We start from the raw sequence: 17,121 nt of genomic DNA, 5'->3' as shown, positions 1-17,121 counted from the left end.
ACAGCACCTAGTACACTGGAAAGGGTACGGTCCGGAGTAACACTCTTAGGTCCCATCCTCGGACATACATGCCCCTGTCCTCCTCCATGATTTCCATAGACGTTTTCCCCTCAAGCCTGGTGGTCCTCCCAGAGAGAGGGGTCGTTGAGGAGGGGGTACTGTCAGGGCTGGGCCCAGCCCTTCCTTCTCCGAGCTGGCCACTCAGCTGTAGGCTAATTGCCAGCTCCTTTCTCTCCACAGTGACTCACCTGTTGATGATCCTGCTTGTCGGTCCTGCTTACTTAAGCTGTCCAGTCCAGATGATCTCTGCCTTCACCTTGATCACATCTCTAGAGACTCTCCTGTGTTCCTGTTAAAGACTTGCTTGGCTGACATTCCTTCTGGCTCCCTGACGTTTTGGCTTGTCTGACTATTCGTTCTGGTTCCTGAACTCTGGCTATGTTTTGACTACGTTTACTCTGTTTACATTTTTTTATTATTTATAAACAAGTGTGATTTAACTGTACTTCTGTCTGTCTGATTCATGGTTTCTGACAGTACCTGAGTATTGTGTGTGCCTGTGTATTGTGAGTACCTGTGTATTGTGAGTGCACGTGGACTGTGAGTGCACGTGGGCTGCGAGTGCACGTGGGCTGCGAGTGCACGTGGGCTGCGAGTACCTGTGTATTGTAATGTTGAGTACCTGTGTATTGTTGATTAATAGTGTCAGGAAGTTAGTTGTTGGTTAATTTGGACAGGGTACAATCCCCAATCCTCATTAAATTAGTAGGTATGATGCCCGGCGGGTGTGGAGAAGCGACTCGGTGTACATCTTGGGGCATTTATGCGTTCCTTGATCATTCAATCGAGGGTGAATACTGCTGTGCAAAATGTAAGCACATTGTTTCCTTGGAAGCCCAGGTTCTAAATCTAGGGAAGCAACTGTCAGCACTGAAAAGACCCTCCATACTAAAGTAGAGCTGAGAACGTACCTGGCAGGTGCCGGGAGGGGCCAGCACAGAGACGGGTGGAGACAAAGAGGTGCAGGCACTAGAAAAGAGTAGATGGGTGACAGTCAGGAAGGGTAGAGGGGAAAGAGCCAGGCAGGCTGATCCTGGGCTGGAACCACCCAATAAGTACGCCCCGTTGAGTGACATTGGTGAAACCAGTCAGCAACCAGCAATGCTGGAGCTGAGGGATTCCCCTAGCTGCCAGGCGAAGAACTCCTCCAGTGAGAGTGGGGGGAAAGTGAAGGGAAAGGAAAGACAGATTCTGGTGGTAGGGGTCTCAATTCTTAGAAGGACAGAGAGGTCAATCTGTGACAAAGACCTGAAGTGCCGAACTGTATGCTGCCTACCGGGCGCTTGGGTTTGGCACATCATGGATCTGGTGGACAGATTACTGGATAGGGGAAGACCCGGCTGTCATGGTTCACGTTGGCACCAATGACAAAGTCAGAGGAAGATGGAGTGTCCTAAAGAACGATTTTAAGGACTTAGGAGCTAAATTGAGGAAAAGGACCTCCAAGGTAGTATTCTCAGAAATACTACCGGTACCTCGAGCCACACCAGAAAGGCAGAGGAAGATTAACCACTTGACGACCGCCTCACGCCGATGTACGTCGGCAAGGTGGCACGGACAGGCAAAATCACGTACATATACGTGATTTGCCTTCCGCGGGTGGGGGGTCCGATCGGACCCCCCCCCCTGGTGCCCGAGGCGGTCGTCTTTTGTCCCACGGCGATCGGAGGTGAGGGGGAGGCCATCCGTTCGTGGCCCCCCCTCGCGATCGCCGCCGGCCAATCGAATCATTCCTTTGCTGCTGTATGCTAAACAGCAGCAAAGGAAATGATGTCATCTCTCCTCGGCTTGGTAATTTCCGTTCCAGCCCGAGGAGAGAAGACAGGTATGTGAGTGCACCAACACTACACAACACAGTAGAACATGCCAGGCACACAAAACACCCCGATCCCCCCCCCAATCACCCCCCCCCCCCCCCCGTCACAAACTGACACCAGCAGTTTTTTTTTTTCTGATTACTGCATAGTGTCAGTTTGTGACAGTTACAGTGTTGGGACAGTGAGTATTAGCCCCCTGTAGGTCTAGGATACCCCCCTAACCCCCCCTAATAAAGTTTTAACCCCTTGATCACCCCCTGTCACCAGTGTCGCTAAGCGATCATTTTTCTGATCGCTGTATTAGTGTCGCTGGTGACGCTAGTTAGGGACCTAAATATTTAGGTTCGCCGTCAGCGTTTTATAGCGTCAGGGACCCCCATATACTGCCGAATAAATGTTTTAACCCCTTGATGGCCCCCTAGTTAACCCTTTCACCACTGATCACCGTATAACTGTTACGGGTGACGCTGGTTAGTTTGTTTATTTTTTATAGTGTCAGGGCACCCGCCGTTTATTACCGAATAAAGGTTTAGCCCCCCCGATCGCCCGGCGGTGATATGCGTCGCCCCAGGCAGCGTCAGATTAGCGCCAGTACCGCTAACACCCACGCACGCGGCATACGCCTCCCTTAGTGGTATAGTATCTGAACGGATCAATATCTGATCCGATCAGATCTATACTAGTGTCCCCAGCAGTTTAGGGTTCCCAAAAACGCAGTGTTAGCGGGATCAGCCCAGATACCTGCTAGCACCTGCGTTTTGCCCCTCCGCCCAGCCCACCCAAGTGCAGTATCGATCGATCACTGTCACTTACAAAACACTAAACACATAACTGCAGCGTTCGCAGAGTCAGGCCTGATCCCTGCGATCGCTAACAGTTTTTTTGGTAGCATTTTGGTGAACTGGCAAGCACCAGCCCCAGGCAGCGTCAGGTTAGCGCCAGTAGCGCTAACACCCACGCACGCACCGTACAGCTCCCTTAGTGGTATAGTATCTGAACGGATCAATATCTGGTCCGATCAGATCTATACTAGCGTCCCCAGCAGTTTAGGGTTCCCAAAAACGCAGTGTTAGCGGGATCAGCCCAGATACCTGCTAGCACCTGCATTTTGCCCCTCCGCCCGGCCCAGCCCACCCAAGTGCAGTATCGATCGATCACTGTCACTTACAAAACACTTAACGCATAACTGCAGCGTTCGCAGAGTCAGGCCTGATCCCTGCGATCGCTAACAGTTTTTTTTGTAGCTTTTTATTGAACTGGCAAGCGCCAGCGGCCTAGTACACCCCGGTCGTAGTCAAACCAGCACTGCAGTAACACTTGGTGACGTGGCGAGTCCCATAAGTGCAGTTCAAGCTGGTGAGGTGGCAAGCACAAGTAGTGTCCCGCTGCCACCAAGAAGACAAACACAGGCCCGTCGTGCCCATAATGCCCTTCCTGCTGCATTCGCCAATCCTAATTGGGAACCCACCGCTTCTGCAGCGCCCGTACTTCCCCCATTCACATCCCCAACCAAATGCAGTCGGCTGCATGAGAGGCATTTTCTTTATGTCCTCCCGAGTACCCCTACCCAACGAACCCCCCCAAAAAAGATGTTGTGTCTGCAGCAAGCGCGGATATAGGCGTGACACTATTATTGTCCCTCCTGTCCTGACAATCCTGGTCTTTGCATTGGTGAATGTTTTGAACGCTACCATTCATTAGTTGAGTATTAGCGTAGGGTACAGCATTGCACAGACTAGGCACACTTTCACAGGGTCTCCCAAGATGCCATCGCATTTTGAGAGACCCGAGCCTGGAACCGGTTACCGTTATAAAAGTTAGTTACAAAAAAAGTGTAAAAAAAAAATATATAAAATAAAAAAAAAATAGTTGTCGTTTCATTGTTCTCTCTCTCTCTATTCTCTCTCTCTATTGTTCTGCTCTTTTTTACTGTATTCTATTCTGCAATATTTTATTGTTATTATGTTTTATCATGTTTGCTTTTCAGGTATGCAATTTTTTATACTTTACCGTTTACTGTGCTTTATTGTTAACCATTTTTTTGTCTTCAGGTACGCCATTCACAACTTTGAATGGTTATACCAGAATGATGCCTGCAGGTTTAGGTATCATCTTGGTATCATTCTTTTCAGCCAGCGGTCGGCTTTCATGTAAAAGCAATCCTAGCGGCTAATTAGCCTCTAGACTGCTTTTACAAGCCGTGGGAGGGAATGCCCCCCCCCCACCGTCTTCCGTGTTTTTCTCTGGCTCTCCTGTCTCAACAGGGAACCTGAGAATGCAGCCGGTGATTCAGCCAGCTGACCATAGAGCTGATCAGAGACCAGAGTGGCTCCAAACATCTCTATGGCCTAAGAAACCGGAAGCTACGAGCATTTTATGACTTAGATTTCGCCGGATGTAAATAGCGCCATTGGGAAATTGGGGAAGCATTTTATCACACCGATCTTGGTGTTGTTAGATGCTTTGAGGGCAGAGGAGAGATCTAGGGTCTAATAGACCCCAATTTTTTCAAAAAAGAGTACCTGTCACTACCTATTGCTATCATAGGGGATATTTACATTCCCCAAGATAACAATAAAAATGATTAAAAAAAAATAAAATGAAAGGAACAGTTTAAAAATAAGATAAAAAAGCAAAAAAAAATAAAAAAAAAAAAAAAAAAGCACCCCTGTCGCCCCCTGCTCTCGCGCTAAGGCGAACGCAAGCGGCGGTCTGTCGTCAAACGTAAACAGCAATTGCACCATGCATGTGAGGTATCGCCGCGAAGGTCAGATCGAGGGCAGTAATTTTTGCAGTAGACCTCCTCTGTAAATCTAAAGTGGTAACCTGTAAAGGCTTTTAAAGGCTTTTAAAAATGTATTTATTTTGTTGCCACTGCACGTTTGTGCGCAATTTTAAAGCATGTCATGTTTGGTATCCATGTACTCGGCCTAAGATCATCTTTTTTATTTCATCAAACATTTGGGCAATATAGTGTGTTTTAGTGCATTAAAATTTTAAAAAGTGTGTTTTTTCCTCAAAAAATGCGTTTGAAAAATCGCTGCGCAAATACTGTGTGAAAAAAAAAATGAAACACCCACCATTTTAATCTGTAGGGCATTTGCTTTAAAAAAATATATAATGTTTGGGGGTTCAAAGTAATTTTTTTGCAAAAAAAAATAACTTTTTCATGTAAACAATGAGTGTCAGAAAGGGCTTTGTCTTCAAGTGGTTAGAAGAGTGAGTGATGTGTGACATAAGCTTCTAAATGTTGTGCATAAAATGCCAAGACAGTTCAAAACCCCCCCAAATGACCCCATTTTGGAAAGTAGACACCCCAAGCTATTTGCTGAGAGGCATGTCGAGTCCATGGAATATTTTATATTGCGACACAAGTTGCGGGAAAGAGACAAATTTTTTTTTTTTTTATTTTGCACAAAGTTGTCACTAAATGATATATTGCTCAAACATGCCATGGGAATATGTGAAATTACACCCCAAAATACATTCTGCTGCTTCTCCTGAGTATGGGGATACCACAGGTGTGAGACTTTTTGGGAGCCTAGCCGCGTACGGGACCCCGAAAACCAAGCACCGCCTTCAGGCTTTCTAAGGGCGTGAATTTTTGATTTCACTCTTCACTGCCTATCACAGTTTCGGAGGCCATGGAAAGCCCAGGTGGCACAAAACCCCCCCAAATTACCCCATTTTGGAAAGCAGACACCCAAAGCTATTTGCTGAGAGGTATAGTGAGTATTTTGCAGACCTCACTTTTTGTCACAAAGTTTTGAAAATTGAAAAAAGAAAAAAAAAAAAGTTTTTTCTTGTCTTTCTTCATTTTCAAAAACAAATGAGAGCTGCAAAATACTCACCATGCCTCTCAGCAAATAGCTTGGGGTGTCTACTTTCCAAAATGGGGTCATTTGGGGGGGTTTTGTGCCACCTGGGCATTCCATGGCCTCCGAAACTGTGATAGGCAGTGAAGAGTGAAATCAAAAATTTTCACCCTTAGAAATCCTGAAGGCGGTGATTGGATTTCGGGGTCCCGTACGCGGCTAGGCTCCCAAAAAGTCCCACACATGTGGTATCCCCATACTCAGGAGAAGCAGCTAAATGTATTTTGGGGTGCAATTCCACATATGCCCATGGCCTGTGTGAGCAATATATCATTTAGTGACAACTTTGTGCAAAAAAAAAAAAAAGTGTCACTTTGCCGCAACTTGTGTCAAAATATAAAATATTCCATGGACTCAATATGCCTCTCAGCAAATAGCTTGGGGTGTCTACTTTCCAAAATGGGGTCATTTGGGGGGGTTTTCTGCCACCTGGGCATTCCATGGCCTCCGAAACTGTGATAGGCAGTGAAGAGTGAAATAAAAAATTTACACCCTTAGAAATCCTGAAGGCGGTGCTTGGTTTTCGGGGCCCCGTACGCGGCTAAGCTCCCAAAAAGTCCCACACATGTAGTATCCCTATACTCAGGAGAAGCAGCTGAATGTATTTTGGGGTGCAATTCCACATAGGCCCATGGCCTGTGTGAGCAATATATCATTTAGTGACAACTTTTTGTAAATATTTTTTTTTTTTTTGTCATTATTCAATCACTTGGGACAAAAAAAATAAATATTCAATGGGTTCAACATGCCTCTCAGCAATTTCCTTGGGGTGTCTACTTTCCAAAATGGGGTCATTTGGGGGGGGTTTTGTACTGCCCTGCCATTTTAGCACCTCAAGAAATGACATAGGCAGTCATAAACTAAAAGCTGTGTAAATTACAGAAAATGTACCCTAGTTTGTAGACGCTATAACTTTTGCGCAAACCAATAAATATACGCTTATTGACATTTTTTTTACCAAAGACATGTGGCCGAATACATTTTGGCCTAAATGTATGACTAAAATTTAGTTTATTGGATTTTTTTATAACAAAAAGTAGAAAATATCTTTTTTTTTCAAAATTTTCGGTCTTTTTCTGTTTATAGCGCAAAAAATAAAAACTGCAGAGGTGATCAAATACCATCAAAAGAAAGCTCTATTTGTGGGAAGAAAAGGACGCAAATTTCGTTTGGGTACAGCATTGCATGACCGCGCAATTAGCAGTTAAAGCGACGCAGTGCCAAATTGGAAAAAGACCTCTGGTCCTTAGGCAGCATAATGGTCCGGGGCTCAAGTGGTAAAGGAAGTAAACAAGTGGCTGAGGAGCTGGTGCATTACGGAGGGGTTTGGGTTCCTGTAGAACTGAGCCTACTTCTCAGTCGGTCACCAGCTCTATAGAAGGGATGGACTGCACCTAAATGAGGAGGGTGCAGATCTGCTGGGAGTGAAGATGGCTGAAAAGTTAGAGGGGGTTTTAAACTAGGCGACGGGGGGGGGGCCCAGAGGTAGAGATAGTCAGTGCAGAACATATTCCAGAGGGTAAAACTGGGGGCATTAGTGGGAGGTTGACTAAAGCACATAAACCCGAGGTAAGTATAGTAAAAAGTCCTATTTGAGGGGGGGGAGACGGACCTCCTATTATTACAATTTGGGTTAGCGGAAAATATGGGAAGTCTCATCATAATCCAGACATAGACTGGGCGTAATGAACCACGCATTCGTCTAAGGCTCGCCAGTTCCTAAATGTCTTGCAGGACAATTTCATGGGTCAGATGGTACTAACTAGAAGCAAAGCGTGACTAGACCTACTGATTACCAACAATACAGACCTGATCTACGGGGCAATTTAGGAAACAGCGATCACAGGTCAATTAGCTTCAATACAAATCACACAAATAGGAAACATAAAGGAATACAAAGACACTGAATTTCAAAAGAACCAACTTCCCTAAACTATGAACCTTGCTAGAAGATATTAATTGGGATAAAATCTTAAGAACAAAGAACACGGAGGAAAGATGGGTTTGCTTTAAGAGTATATTAAATAAGGGCATTAGCCAGTGCATCCCATTGGGAAATACATTTAAAAGAGAGAATAAAAGTCCTGGGTGGTTTAACTCCAATATAAAAATGCATATAAAAGCAAAGAAGAAGGCCTTCAAAAAATACAAGGCAGAGGGATCATCATCAGCATTCAGACTTTACAAAGAATGCAACAAGAAATGTAAGGGTGCAATTAGGGCGGCTAAGATAGAACACGAATGACACATAGCGGAGGAGAGCAAAAAAAAATCCCTTTAATTTCTTTAAGTATATAAACAGTAAAAGAGGGAGGACAGACCATATTGGAACCATAAAGAATGAGGAAGGGAATCTGGTTACAAAGGATGGTAAGATGGTGAAGGCATTGAATTTATTCTTCTCCTCAGTCTTCCCGAGGGAATCGGGGGGGCTTCAGTAACCAAAACTGCAGTGTTTATCCTCATGACACATCACAGTAAGCACCCTCATGGCTAACAGAGGACAGAAATAGACTTAACCTGAAATTAGGTTTAACCTTAAACTATGCAGATGGTTCTTTACTGTAATGCCCTGTACACACGGTCCGATTTTCCAATGGAAAAAGTGCGATTGGATTGTGTTGTCTGAAATTCCAATCGTGTGTGGGCTCCATCGGACTTTTTCTGTCGGAATTTCCGACACACAAAGTTTAAGAGCAGGATATAAAATTTTCCAACAACAAAATCCTATCATTTAAATTCCGATCGTGTGTACACAAATTCGACGCACAAAGTGCTATGCATGCTCAGAATAAATTAAGAGAAAAAAGCTATTGGCAAATGCCCCGTTTATAGTCCCGACGTACGTGTTTTACGTCACCGCATTCAGAACGATCGGATTTTCCGACAACTTTGTGCGGCCGTGTGTATGCAAGACAAGTTTGGCCCAAAATCCGTTGGAAAAAAAACGGATGGATTTTGTTTTCGGAATGTCCGATCAATGTCCGATCGTGTGTACAGGGCATTAGAGCGGCAAGGATGTGGAATTCCCTTCCACAGACAGTTGTTTCAGCGGGGAGCATCAATAGTTTCAAAAAACTATTAGATAAGCAACTGAACGACTGCAACATACAGGGGTATACAATGTAATACTGACATATAATCACACACATAGGTTGGACTTGATGGACTTGTGTCTTTTTTCAACCTCACCTACTATGTAACTATGTAACTACCATATATAAAAGTTAACAAAAAAAAAAAAAACCCGATGGACTCTGCTGTCACTTTTCTTCAAAAATGTTTCAAACATACATGTCAGAAGCAAAATGCAAACGCAACCATCTATTCATAATAAATGGGTCACTGTGTGCATATATAGAATACACAGTATCTCACAAAAGTGAGTACACCCCTCACATTTTTGTAAATACTTTTTAAAATCTTTTCATGTGACAACACTGAAGAAATTACACTTTGCTACAATGTAAACTAGTGAGTGTACAGCTTGAATAACAGTGTAAATTTGCTGTCCCCTCAAAATAACTCAACACACAGCCATTGATTTCTAAACCGCTGGCAACATAAGTGAGTACATCCCTAAGTGAAAATGTTCAAATTGGGCCCAATTAGCCATTTTACCTCCCCGGTGTTATGTGATTTGTTAGTGTTACAAGGTCTCAGGTGTGAATGGGGAGCAGGTGTGTTAAATTTGGTGTTTATCGCTATCACTCTCTCATACTGGTCACTGGAAGTTCAACATGGCACCTCCATGGCAAAGAACTCTCTGAGGATCTGAAAAAAAAAATATTGCTCTACATAAAGATGGGCTAGGCTATAAGAAGATCGCCAAGACCCTGAAATTGAGCTGCAGCACGATGGCCAAGACCATACAGCGGTTTAACTGGACGGGTTCCACTCAGAACATGCCTTGCCATGGTCGTCCAAAGAAGTTGAGTGCACGTGCTCAATGTCATATCCAGAGGTTGTCTTTGGGAAATAGACAAATTAATAATAATGGTGGCCACACAAAATATTGACACTTTGGGCCCAATTTGGAAATTTTCACTTAGGGGTGTACTCACTTTTGTTGCCAGTGGTTTAAACATTAACTGTGTGTTGGGTTATTTTGAGGGAACAGCAAATTTACACTGTTATACAAGCAGTATACTTACTACTTTACATTGTAGCAAAGTGTCATTTCTTCAGTGTTGTCACATGAAAAGATATAATAAAATATTTACAAAAATGGGGGTACTCACTTTTGTGAGATACTGTATAGTATTAGGTGGAAACCAATGGTTCCCCAGAGAACTGAAAAAGGCTGTAATAAAACTGAGATTATTTAAATCATATTTTTAAATTTTGTATTTTTTTTTTTTGTAGGATTATTGGGACGTATTGCTGTAAAAAATTGGGAATGCCAGAGTTTGATATAGCAAGAAACGTGCTGGATTTAATCTATGCACAGACATTGGCATGGTATGTATGTGTGTGGCATGTCTTAGTACTATTTACAGAATACAGAATATTTAAAGAAAGGTTTAGATGGTTCGATGCCTCAACATGAAGGGTGAGTGGAAAAACATCTTCTAGCTAGCAGTCATGGGACCTGCTGGGGTACGTCATGTACTACTTAAAGGATAAGTTCACCTTTGTTCACATTTTTTTTTCTTTCTAAATTCCAGCCCCCCTATGTACCATTATAGCATTCGTGTACTTATTTTGCAAAAATATCAAAGCTTTTCAATAAATCTACAGACACTTACTTCACTTGTCCATGTTTCTAAACGTATCTATTAGTAATGCCTTACTTCCTGATCAGATGATGAGTCATGACACAGGAAGGAGTTGACCAGCTGACCTCATTAGCACACACCCTGCATCATCCACCCTCCTACCTACCCACCCATTCCCAGCTGCATTTTTTTAAATGAAATGCAATCAATCAGTGATCACCCTTCTCACTAAATACACAATATACAATTAGATTGCATAATGTATGGCCATCTTTATGCAAGTATATAGGAGGGAGCGGACAGAAACACTCAGCTGTCAAGCCCAGTTCACATCTCTGCATAGTGGGAACTCGCATTCCCACATGCGTTTTATTTTATTTTATTTAGCAAGTGGGGGTGTTTTGAAGCATTTTCACTGATCAAGCATAGGGCAGCCCATCCACCTGAATGGGCTGCCCTACACACAGTAATCGCCCCAAAGAAGCTTCAGAACATTTTTTTTTAGAGCGGAGCTTGGTGCAATTGTTCCTGTGATTTTTGGTGGCATTCTGAAATGCAAGGAAACGCACAGATGTGAATGGAGCCTCATTGTTCTTGTGTTATCGCACCAATTTCACTTTCAGGCCCCATTCATAGTGGGAGCGCACATTTTATGGCTTGTTTTTTCTGTGACACGCATAGGGCAGGCCGTTGATAGGCTGCACTATACGTGGATCATGGTACATTTTGGCGTTTTGTGGGTTGCGTGTTTTTTTTTTTGCAGCATTTGCCACTTGTTTTTTCACATGGTAAAATGTGTGTTTACTTCTGTGTTTGGTGTGTTGCTAACAATTAATGGCACTGAAAGCGCAACTAGTAATTTTAGGTGTATAAAGATGGCCATACACTATACAATCTGATTGTACAATCTCCTTTAGTGTAAGGGCCTGCTTGATTTGAATATAGAGCGACTGGCTAGATAGGTGTTTCCTCCTATTATATAAATTTGGTAAATCTAAAGGAGATTGTACATTCAGATTGTATAGTGAATGGCCACCTTTATACACCTAAAATTACTTGTTGCTTTCAGTGCCACTAATTGTTAATGGCACACCCAACACAGAAGCAAGCACACATTTTACCATGTAAAAAAAAGGAGTGGCAAATGCTCTAAACCAAAGAGTAAGAAATACGCAACCCACAAAACGCCAAAATGTCCCATGATCCACATATGGTACAGCCAATTGAAATCAACAGGCTGCCCTATTTCATGTCACAGGGAAACCGAGTCACAAAATGTTTGCTCCCACTATGCTAGATGTAAATTGGACCCGAAAGAGAAATGTCTTCATTAACAAAAGAACAATGAGACTCCATTCATGTCTGTGTGTTTCGTTGCATTTCAGAAATGCACTGCACCAAAAATCAGCTGCCCAAAAAAAAAAAACCATGTTGGAATGCGAGTTCCTGCTATGCAGAGATGTGAACGGGGCTTGACAGCTGAGTGTTTCTAAAAATGGCCAAACACTAGGCAATCTGATTGTATATTGTGTATTTAGTGAGAAGGGTGATCACTGATTGATTGCATTTTATTTAAAAAAACATGCAGCTGGGAATGGGTGGGTAGGTAGGAGGGTAAATGATGCAGGGTGTGTGCTAATGGGGTCAGCTGGTCAACTCCTTCCTGTGTCATGATCTATAGTCTGTCCAGGAAGTAAGACATTACTAATGGATACGTATGGAAACATTGATGAGGACAAGTGAAGTAAGTGTCTGTAGATTTAATGGAAAGCTTTGATATTTTTGCAAAATAAGTACATTAATGCCAGGGCTTTTTTTCAGCGGGAACGCGGGGGAACGCAGTTCCGGCACCTCCTGGACTGAATGTATGTAATGGTAAGGGGTGCTGGGGTGTGCTGCAGGGTATTGGTGCTCACTGCTGGGGGATCTATTCTAGCTGGAGGGGATATATTTTTGCAGGGCGGGTCTATTGTTGCTAAGAAGGTCTATTGTTGCTAGTGGGGGACCTATTGTTGCTGGGGGTGGGTCTTATTTTGCTGGGGGGTCAGTTGTTGCTGAAAGAGATCTACTGTTGGGGGGAGGGGTCTATTGTTGATGGCTGCCGGAGAGTCTATTAATGCTGGCTGTGCGGAGATCTGTCGATGCTGCTGGGAGTCTATTGTTGCTGGGAGGGAAATTTTGTTGTGGGTTGTTCCATTGCTGTTAGGGGAATCTATTGTTGCTGGCTGCAGGGGATCTATTTTACTGCTTTTCGTGATATCATTACCAAATTCCATACAAATTACTTAGCAACACAAAATGATACTTGGTTCTGTATTGTCTAAAAGGGGCGGTACTGGGAGGTGGGTAGGGGATGGAACCAAGGGATGGTGCTCAGGGGTGGGTAGGGATGGAGAAAAGGGGTGACTCGGAAAGGAGGAGTTCCTGCACCTATTGTCTGAGAAAAAAAGCCCTGATTAATGCTATATTGGTACATGGGGGGCTGGAATTTTGAGAGAAAAAAAGTGAACAAAATTTAAACTTATTCTTCATATATGAAAATTGAAGAGCAAATTCATATTTAACTTATTCCTTTTTTCTGTTAAGGGATAATCAGGAAAGTAACGCAGAGATTTTTTCTAACAAATAAAAAAATGTATTTTTTTCACCTTGGAAGTGTTTTTTATCACTTTACCAGGGGGTATTTCCTATAGGTCTAATCCTCACTTGAGTGTCATAGTGGGCTGTTGTATCAAGACTTTTTATTGCCAGGGCTGTGAGATAGGCTAAAAATAGTTTTTTTAATATTTATTGGTCAAACGGCCAACACTGCTGGCCATTATTCAAAGCAATGTGCCAGTTGCTGTAACCAGAAAAAAAGATTACAGCTCACACATACAAAAATGACATTTAACTCCTGCAAGGCTATTTAAAAACACCTGAGCATATTCAGAAAATATGGGGATTTAATTACACCATATGGCCATATAGTGCTAAGCCCACTACTAAGTCAAAGTACCCCAATATGAGTGGGTTCTACACTATCCATAGAATGGAAGATCCTGCTTCTCTGAACCATTCCATTCTATGGCTAGTGTAGGACCCACTGATATTGGGGTACTTTGACGTAGTAGTGGACTCAGCACTATATGGCCAAATGGTGTAAAGAAATCCCCATATTTTCTGAATATGCTCAGGTGTTTTTAAATGGCCTTGCAGGAGTTAAATGTCATTTTTATATATGTGCGCTGTAATCTTTTTTTCTGTCTGTATGGTCTTATGGCTGCACCATCTTTAATGCATTTTTTAGGGTGTGCCCCCCAAATCTTTGTTTGTCTAGTTGCTGTAATCAAACGCAAATAAAAAACAAGTAATAAACCATATTCTGTATGGGGCAATAAAGGTTGTAGAACAGATACGCACACAGATCTATAGCTCTGCTCAAATCCGGCTTCTCCTGCACATGGACAACCTGGGTGCCGGCCATCACAGTCTGTCCCCACTCTTCATTGGAAATAGAAAAATATATCATCCACACTCCAACCAGTACATTTTCATTGAAGTGGAACTTTAGTGAGAAAATTAAGTCCTGCTAGAACACTTCAGGCTGGCTTCTTTTGCAGGTAAAATGCTAAAAATATTGTAGGTGTCTATACTGTTTAAAATCCAGTAATAGACTGTCTCACCCTGCTCTGCACTCTCAGTTACTCTCCGTTTTTAGGCATTTTTATGCACTGCCAAGTTTGTAGAGTCCGATCTACTGACAGCCTTAAAGGGGTTGTAAACCCTCGTGTTTTTTCACCTTAATGTATCCTATGCATTAAGGTGAAAAAACACCTGGCAGTCACCAACACCCCAGCCCCCCCCCCCCCCCCCCGTTCTACTTACCTGAGCCCCTTCATCTCTTCGGTGGGGACGCGCTGTCCCTCTCTCCACGGGGTCCCACCAGCTCTTGATTGAATAGCTTGATAGCAACGCAGCCATTGGCTCCCGCTGCTGTCAATCAAATCCAATGACATGGGCACCGGGGTGCGTGGCCAAGTCCGGCATTCGTGTATGTGGACGCAAATGCTGGACTCAGGAGCATGCCCGCAAGGTAACCCCCTCGGGAGAGCGCTTCTCCTAGGGAGTTATCTGATGCGGGAAGGAGCCACAAAAGTGGCCAGGGGACCCCAGAAGAGGATGTTTGGGGCCACGCTGTGCAAAACGAGCTGCACAGCGGAGGTAAGTATGATATGTTTGTTATTTAAAAGAAGAAAAAAAAAACGATTCTTTACAATCACTTTAAGGCGAAATTAAACCCTCCTATCCTTTACAGCCAAGGAAGCTGCTTGTGTTTTTGGTCTGCAACTGCCAAGGTGCTGCACATGTGATCAGTTATGACACCAGCCATTTGATGGTTTGACAGTTTGGCTGAGTACACAAGCAAATGTGACGGTTAGCAATCCCGACATTCCAGGAATGTAACTGTTTAAACTGTTAAATAGACAGATTTAGTTCTGCTTTATGATTTACTGCTGCTCAGGGGCTCTGGGCTCTGGTCTTTTTCCATATCCATGTATGAAAATTAACAAGGTTGTTTAAATAACGTGAAATGTGTCCTCAGAAGAATCAACAAGACCTAAACTTTCACAATAGCAAAAGGCAAATGTCACAGCAAAAATACATACAAGAAATAAAGTTTTCCAAATATACAGTTCCTAGCTGATCATAATGAAGTCAGTGGCTAATAGAGGCATACAGTATCAATTGTAATACAATGTATCATGTTCAAGCTATGCCTCTGAAAAGCCTTGAAGGGGTTGTAAAGTCTAAACATTTTTTACCTTAATGCATTCCTTGCATTAAGGTGAAAAATGTTTAGACTTTACTTACCTGACACCCCTTTCAATTCAGTGCCATGCATGTCCGCAGATCCTTTCCCTCCTCACTTCCGGGTCTCGCTGGCTTTGCTGGGCATCGGGAGCCATTGGCTCCCAGTGCTGTCCTTAAAAGCCAGTGATGACCAGGCGGGGCCGAATCCCTCTTTTCGTAGAGATGGGCGCAGCAAAAGCAGCTTCCCATGGGGGCACTGGACAGAGAGGAGGGGTCAGAAGTGTGAGGAAAATGAAAAGAGGAGGTTCCTGCCTGCTCTGTGCGCAGAGTAGCAGTGGCGAAGCTAGACATTCCTTCACCTGGGGCAAAGACTCAATTTGGCACCCCCCCCCCCCCCATCCCAGGCCTACACAATCACCACATTGGTGAGGTTTGAACAATTTCAAGCTTCATTTCTAAGGCTGGGTTCACATTATTGCGAATTGGATGAAAATTAGGACTGAAATCGGACCTGAAACGGTGAATAGAGATGCCCCGGACCCCTGCTGTGAGCCGCTCTGTGCTGTGGTGTGAAGCTAGTCTTAAGTAGATTAAGAAGGGCACCACTGGAAGAAGAACAAATGAGCCAGGGCTTGCTTCTGTATGCTCTTCTTTCTTCCCAGTGACGCCCTTCCTAATCTGCTGCAGAGGTGAGGCTTGAAACTATAGGAACACTATAGGGTTGTAAAAGTCCTGGGATGCCTTTGGGTGCGTAGCATGCCACGGTGAGCAGTGGCTGTGGTCCAATAGCGTTAACAGTGGGAGGGGCTTAAAGGGGCATAGTTAAATTAAAAAAAAAATTCTTGTACCAATAAAATATCCTTGAAATTAGTACATCAATTAGTACATCAATAAGTACATCAACGCATTTTGCCCCTCCTCTAGGGCGTCATCAAAGATGTCCTTTGACGTTCTGGAGGAGGGGCAAAACGCATTGATGTACATCCGGTTTCACTATTAGTTCCTTCTCTTTTTCCCGTTTTTTCAGCATGGTCGATCCACTTGGAAATGTCCACAAGAATACCACTTCTATGGAGAGGCATCTGAGAATCTATTCCTCATATACATCATTTAGATCATAGCACTTTTGACCCCAGACTGCAAAGCTGAGGGTCCATACATTTTGGTTTTATTTATTAATTCGTTCCACACACATCTTTTTATCACCTATATCACATTTAGTGTGAGTTTATATAGTTTGTTCATAAAATGTGCTTAGCTTAATAAAACAAATGTCACTGTAAAAATATGAATTTAGCCTAAAAGTGGACTGCAGGCCCTGCACTGGGCAGCAGAGTTGGTGCAAGGATTTTTATCTACACAGGTGAAAGTACAATTTGCTTACCATTACCCCCTGGCTACAGTCCGGGCCCCTCTTCTCCCTGCCCCAGATGTACTCCTCTCTGTCAGGAGCCCCCCTGTGCATAGGTTCGCAGCCAATTGCATTAGGGTGTGCACCCCAAACACGAGCGCGTTTATTTATATATAATATATATACATATATATATATTAGATATATTAGGGTTGTCCCGATACCACTTTTTTAAGACCAATTACAAATACCGATACTTTTTTTCAAGTACTTGCCGATACCGATTACTGATACTTTTTTTAATGTCATGTGACAGTGGCACGTGTGTCAGTAGTTTTTTGTTTTTACAATTTTATTTTTTACAATAATTTTTTAAAATTGTTTTTTACAATTTATTTTGTTATTTTTTTTACAATGCTTTCTGTTTTTTTAAGGGGGGGGGGGGGGAGTGGACAGTGTCAGGGTGTTTTTTATTTAATTTTTTATTTTTGTTTACAATTACAGTC

General features: G+C 43.2%; 1 protein-coding gene and 1 long non-coding RNA gene across 4 annotated transcripts in view; one reads left to right on the top strand and one right to left on the bottom strand.

Annotated features, from left to right (window-relative positions):
* LOC141101781 (uncharacterized) overlaps positions 1-17,121 on the bottom strand; it is a 128,691-nt gene that overhangs the window by 9,879 nt on the left and 101,691 nt on the right. The window lies entirely within an intron of this gene.
* Positions 1-17,121, top strand: part of TMC5 (transmembrane channel like 5) — a 276,225-nt gene that overhangs the window by 193,855 nt on the left and 65,249 nt on the right. For all 3 annotated transcript variants that reach the window (XM_073591105.1, XM_073591106.1, XM_073591108.1), the window contains exon 15: positions 10,118-10,213. In XM_073591105.1, coding sequence (XP_073447206.1) covers positions 10,118-10,213 — 96 coding nt within the window. The remainder of the gene's footprint in view (positions 1-10,117; positions 10,214-17,121) is intronic.

The sequence above is a fragment of the Aquarana catesbeiana genome, linkage group LG06 (assembly GCF_042186555.1).
Source record: "Aquarana catesbeiana isolate 2022-GZ linkage group LG06, ASM4218655v1, whole genome shotgun sequence".
In the NCBI taxonomy this organism is placed as follows: Eukaryota; Metazoa; Chordata; class Amphibia; order Anura; family Ranidae; genus Aquarana; species Aquarana catesbeiana.
This window is presented reverse-complemented; position numbering and strand designations above follow the sequence as displayed.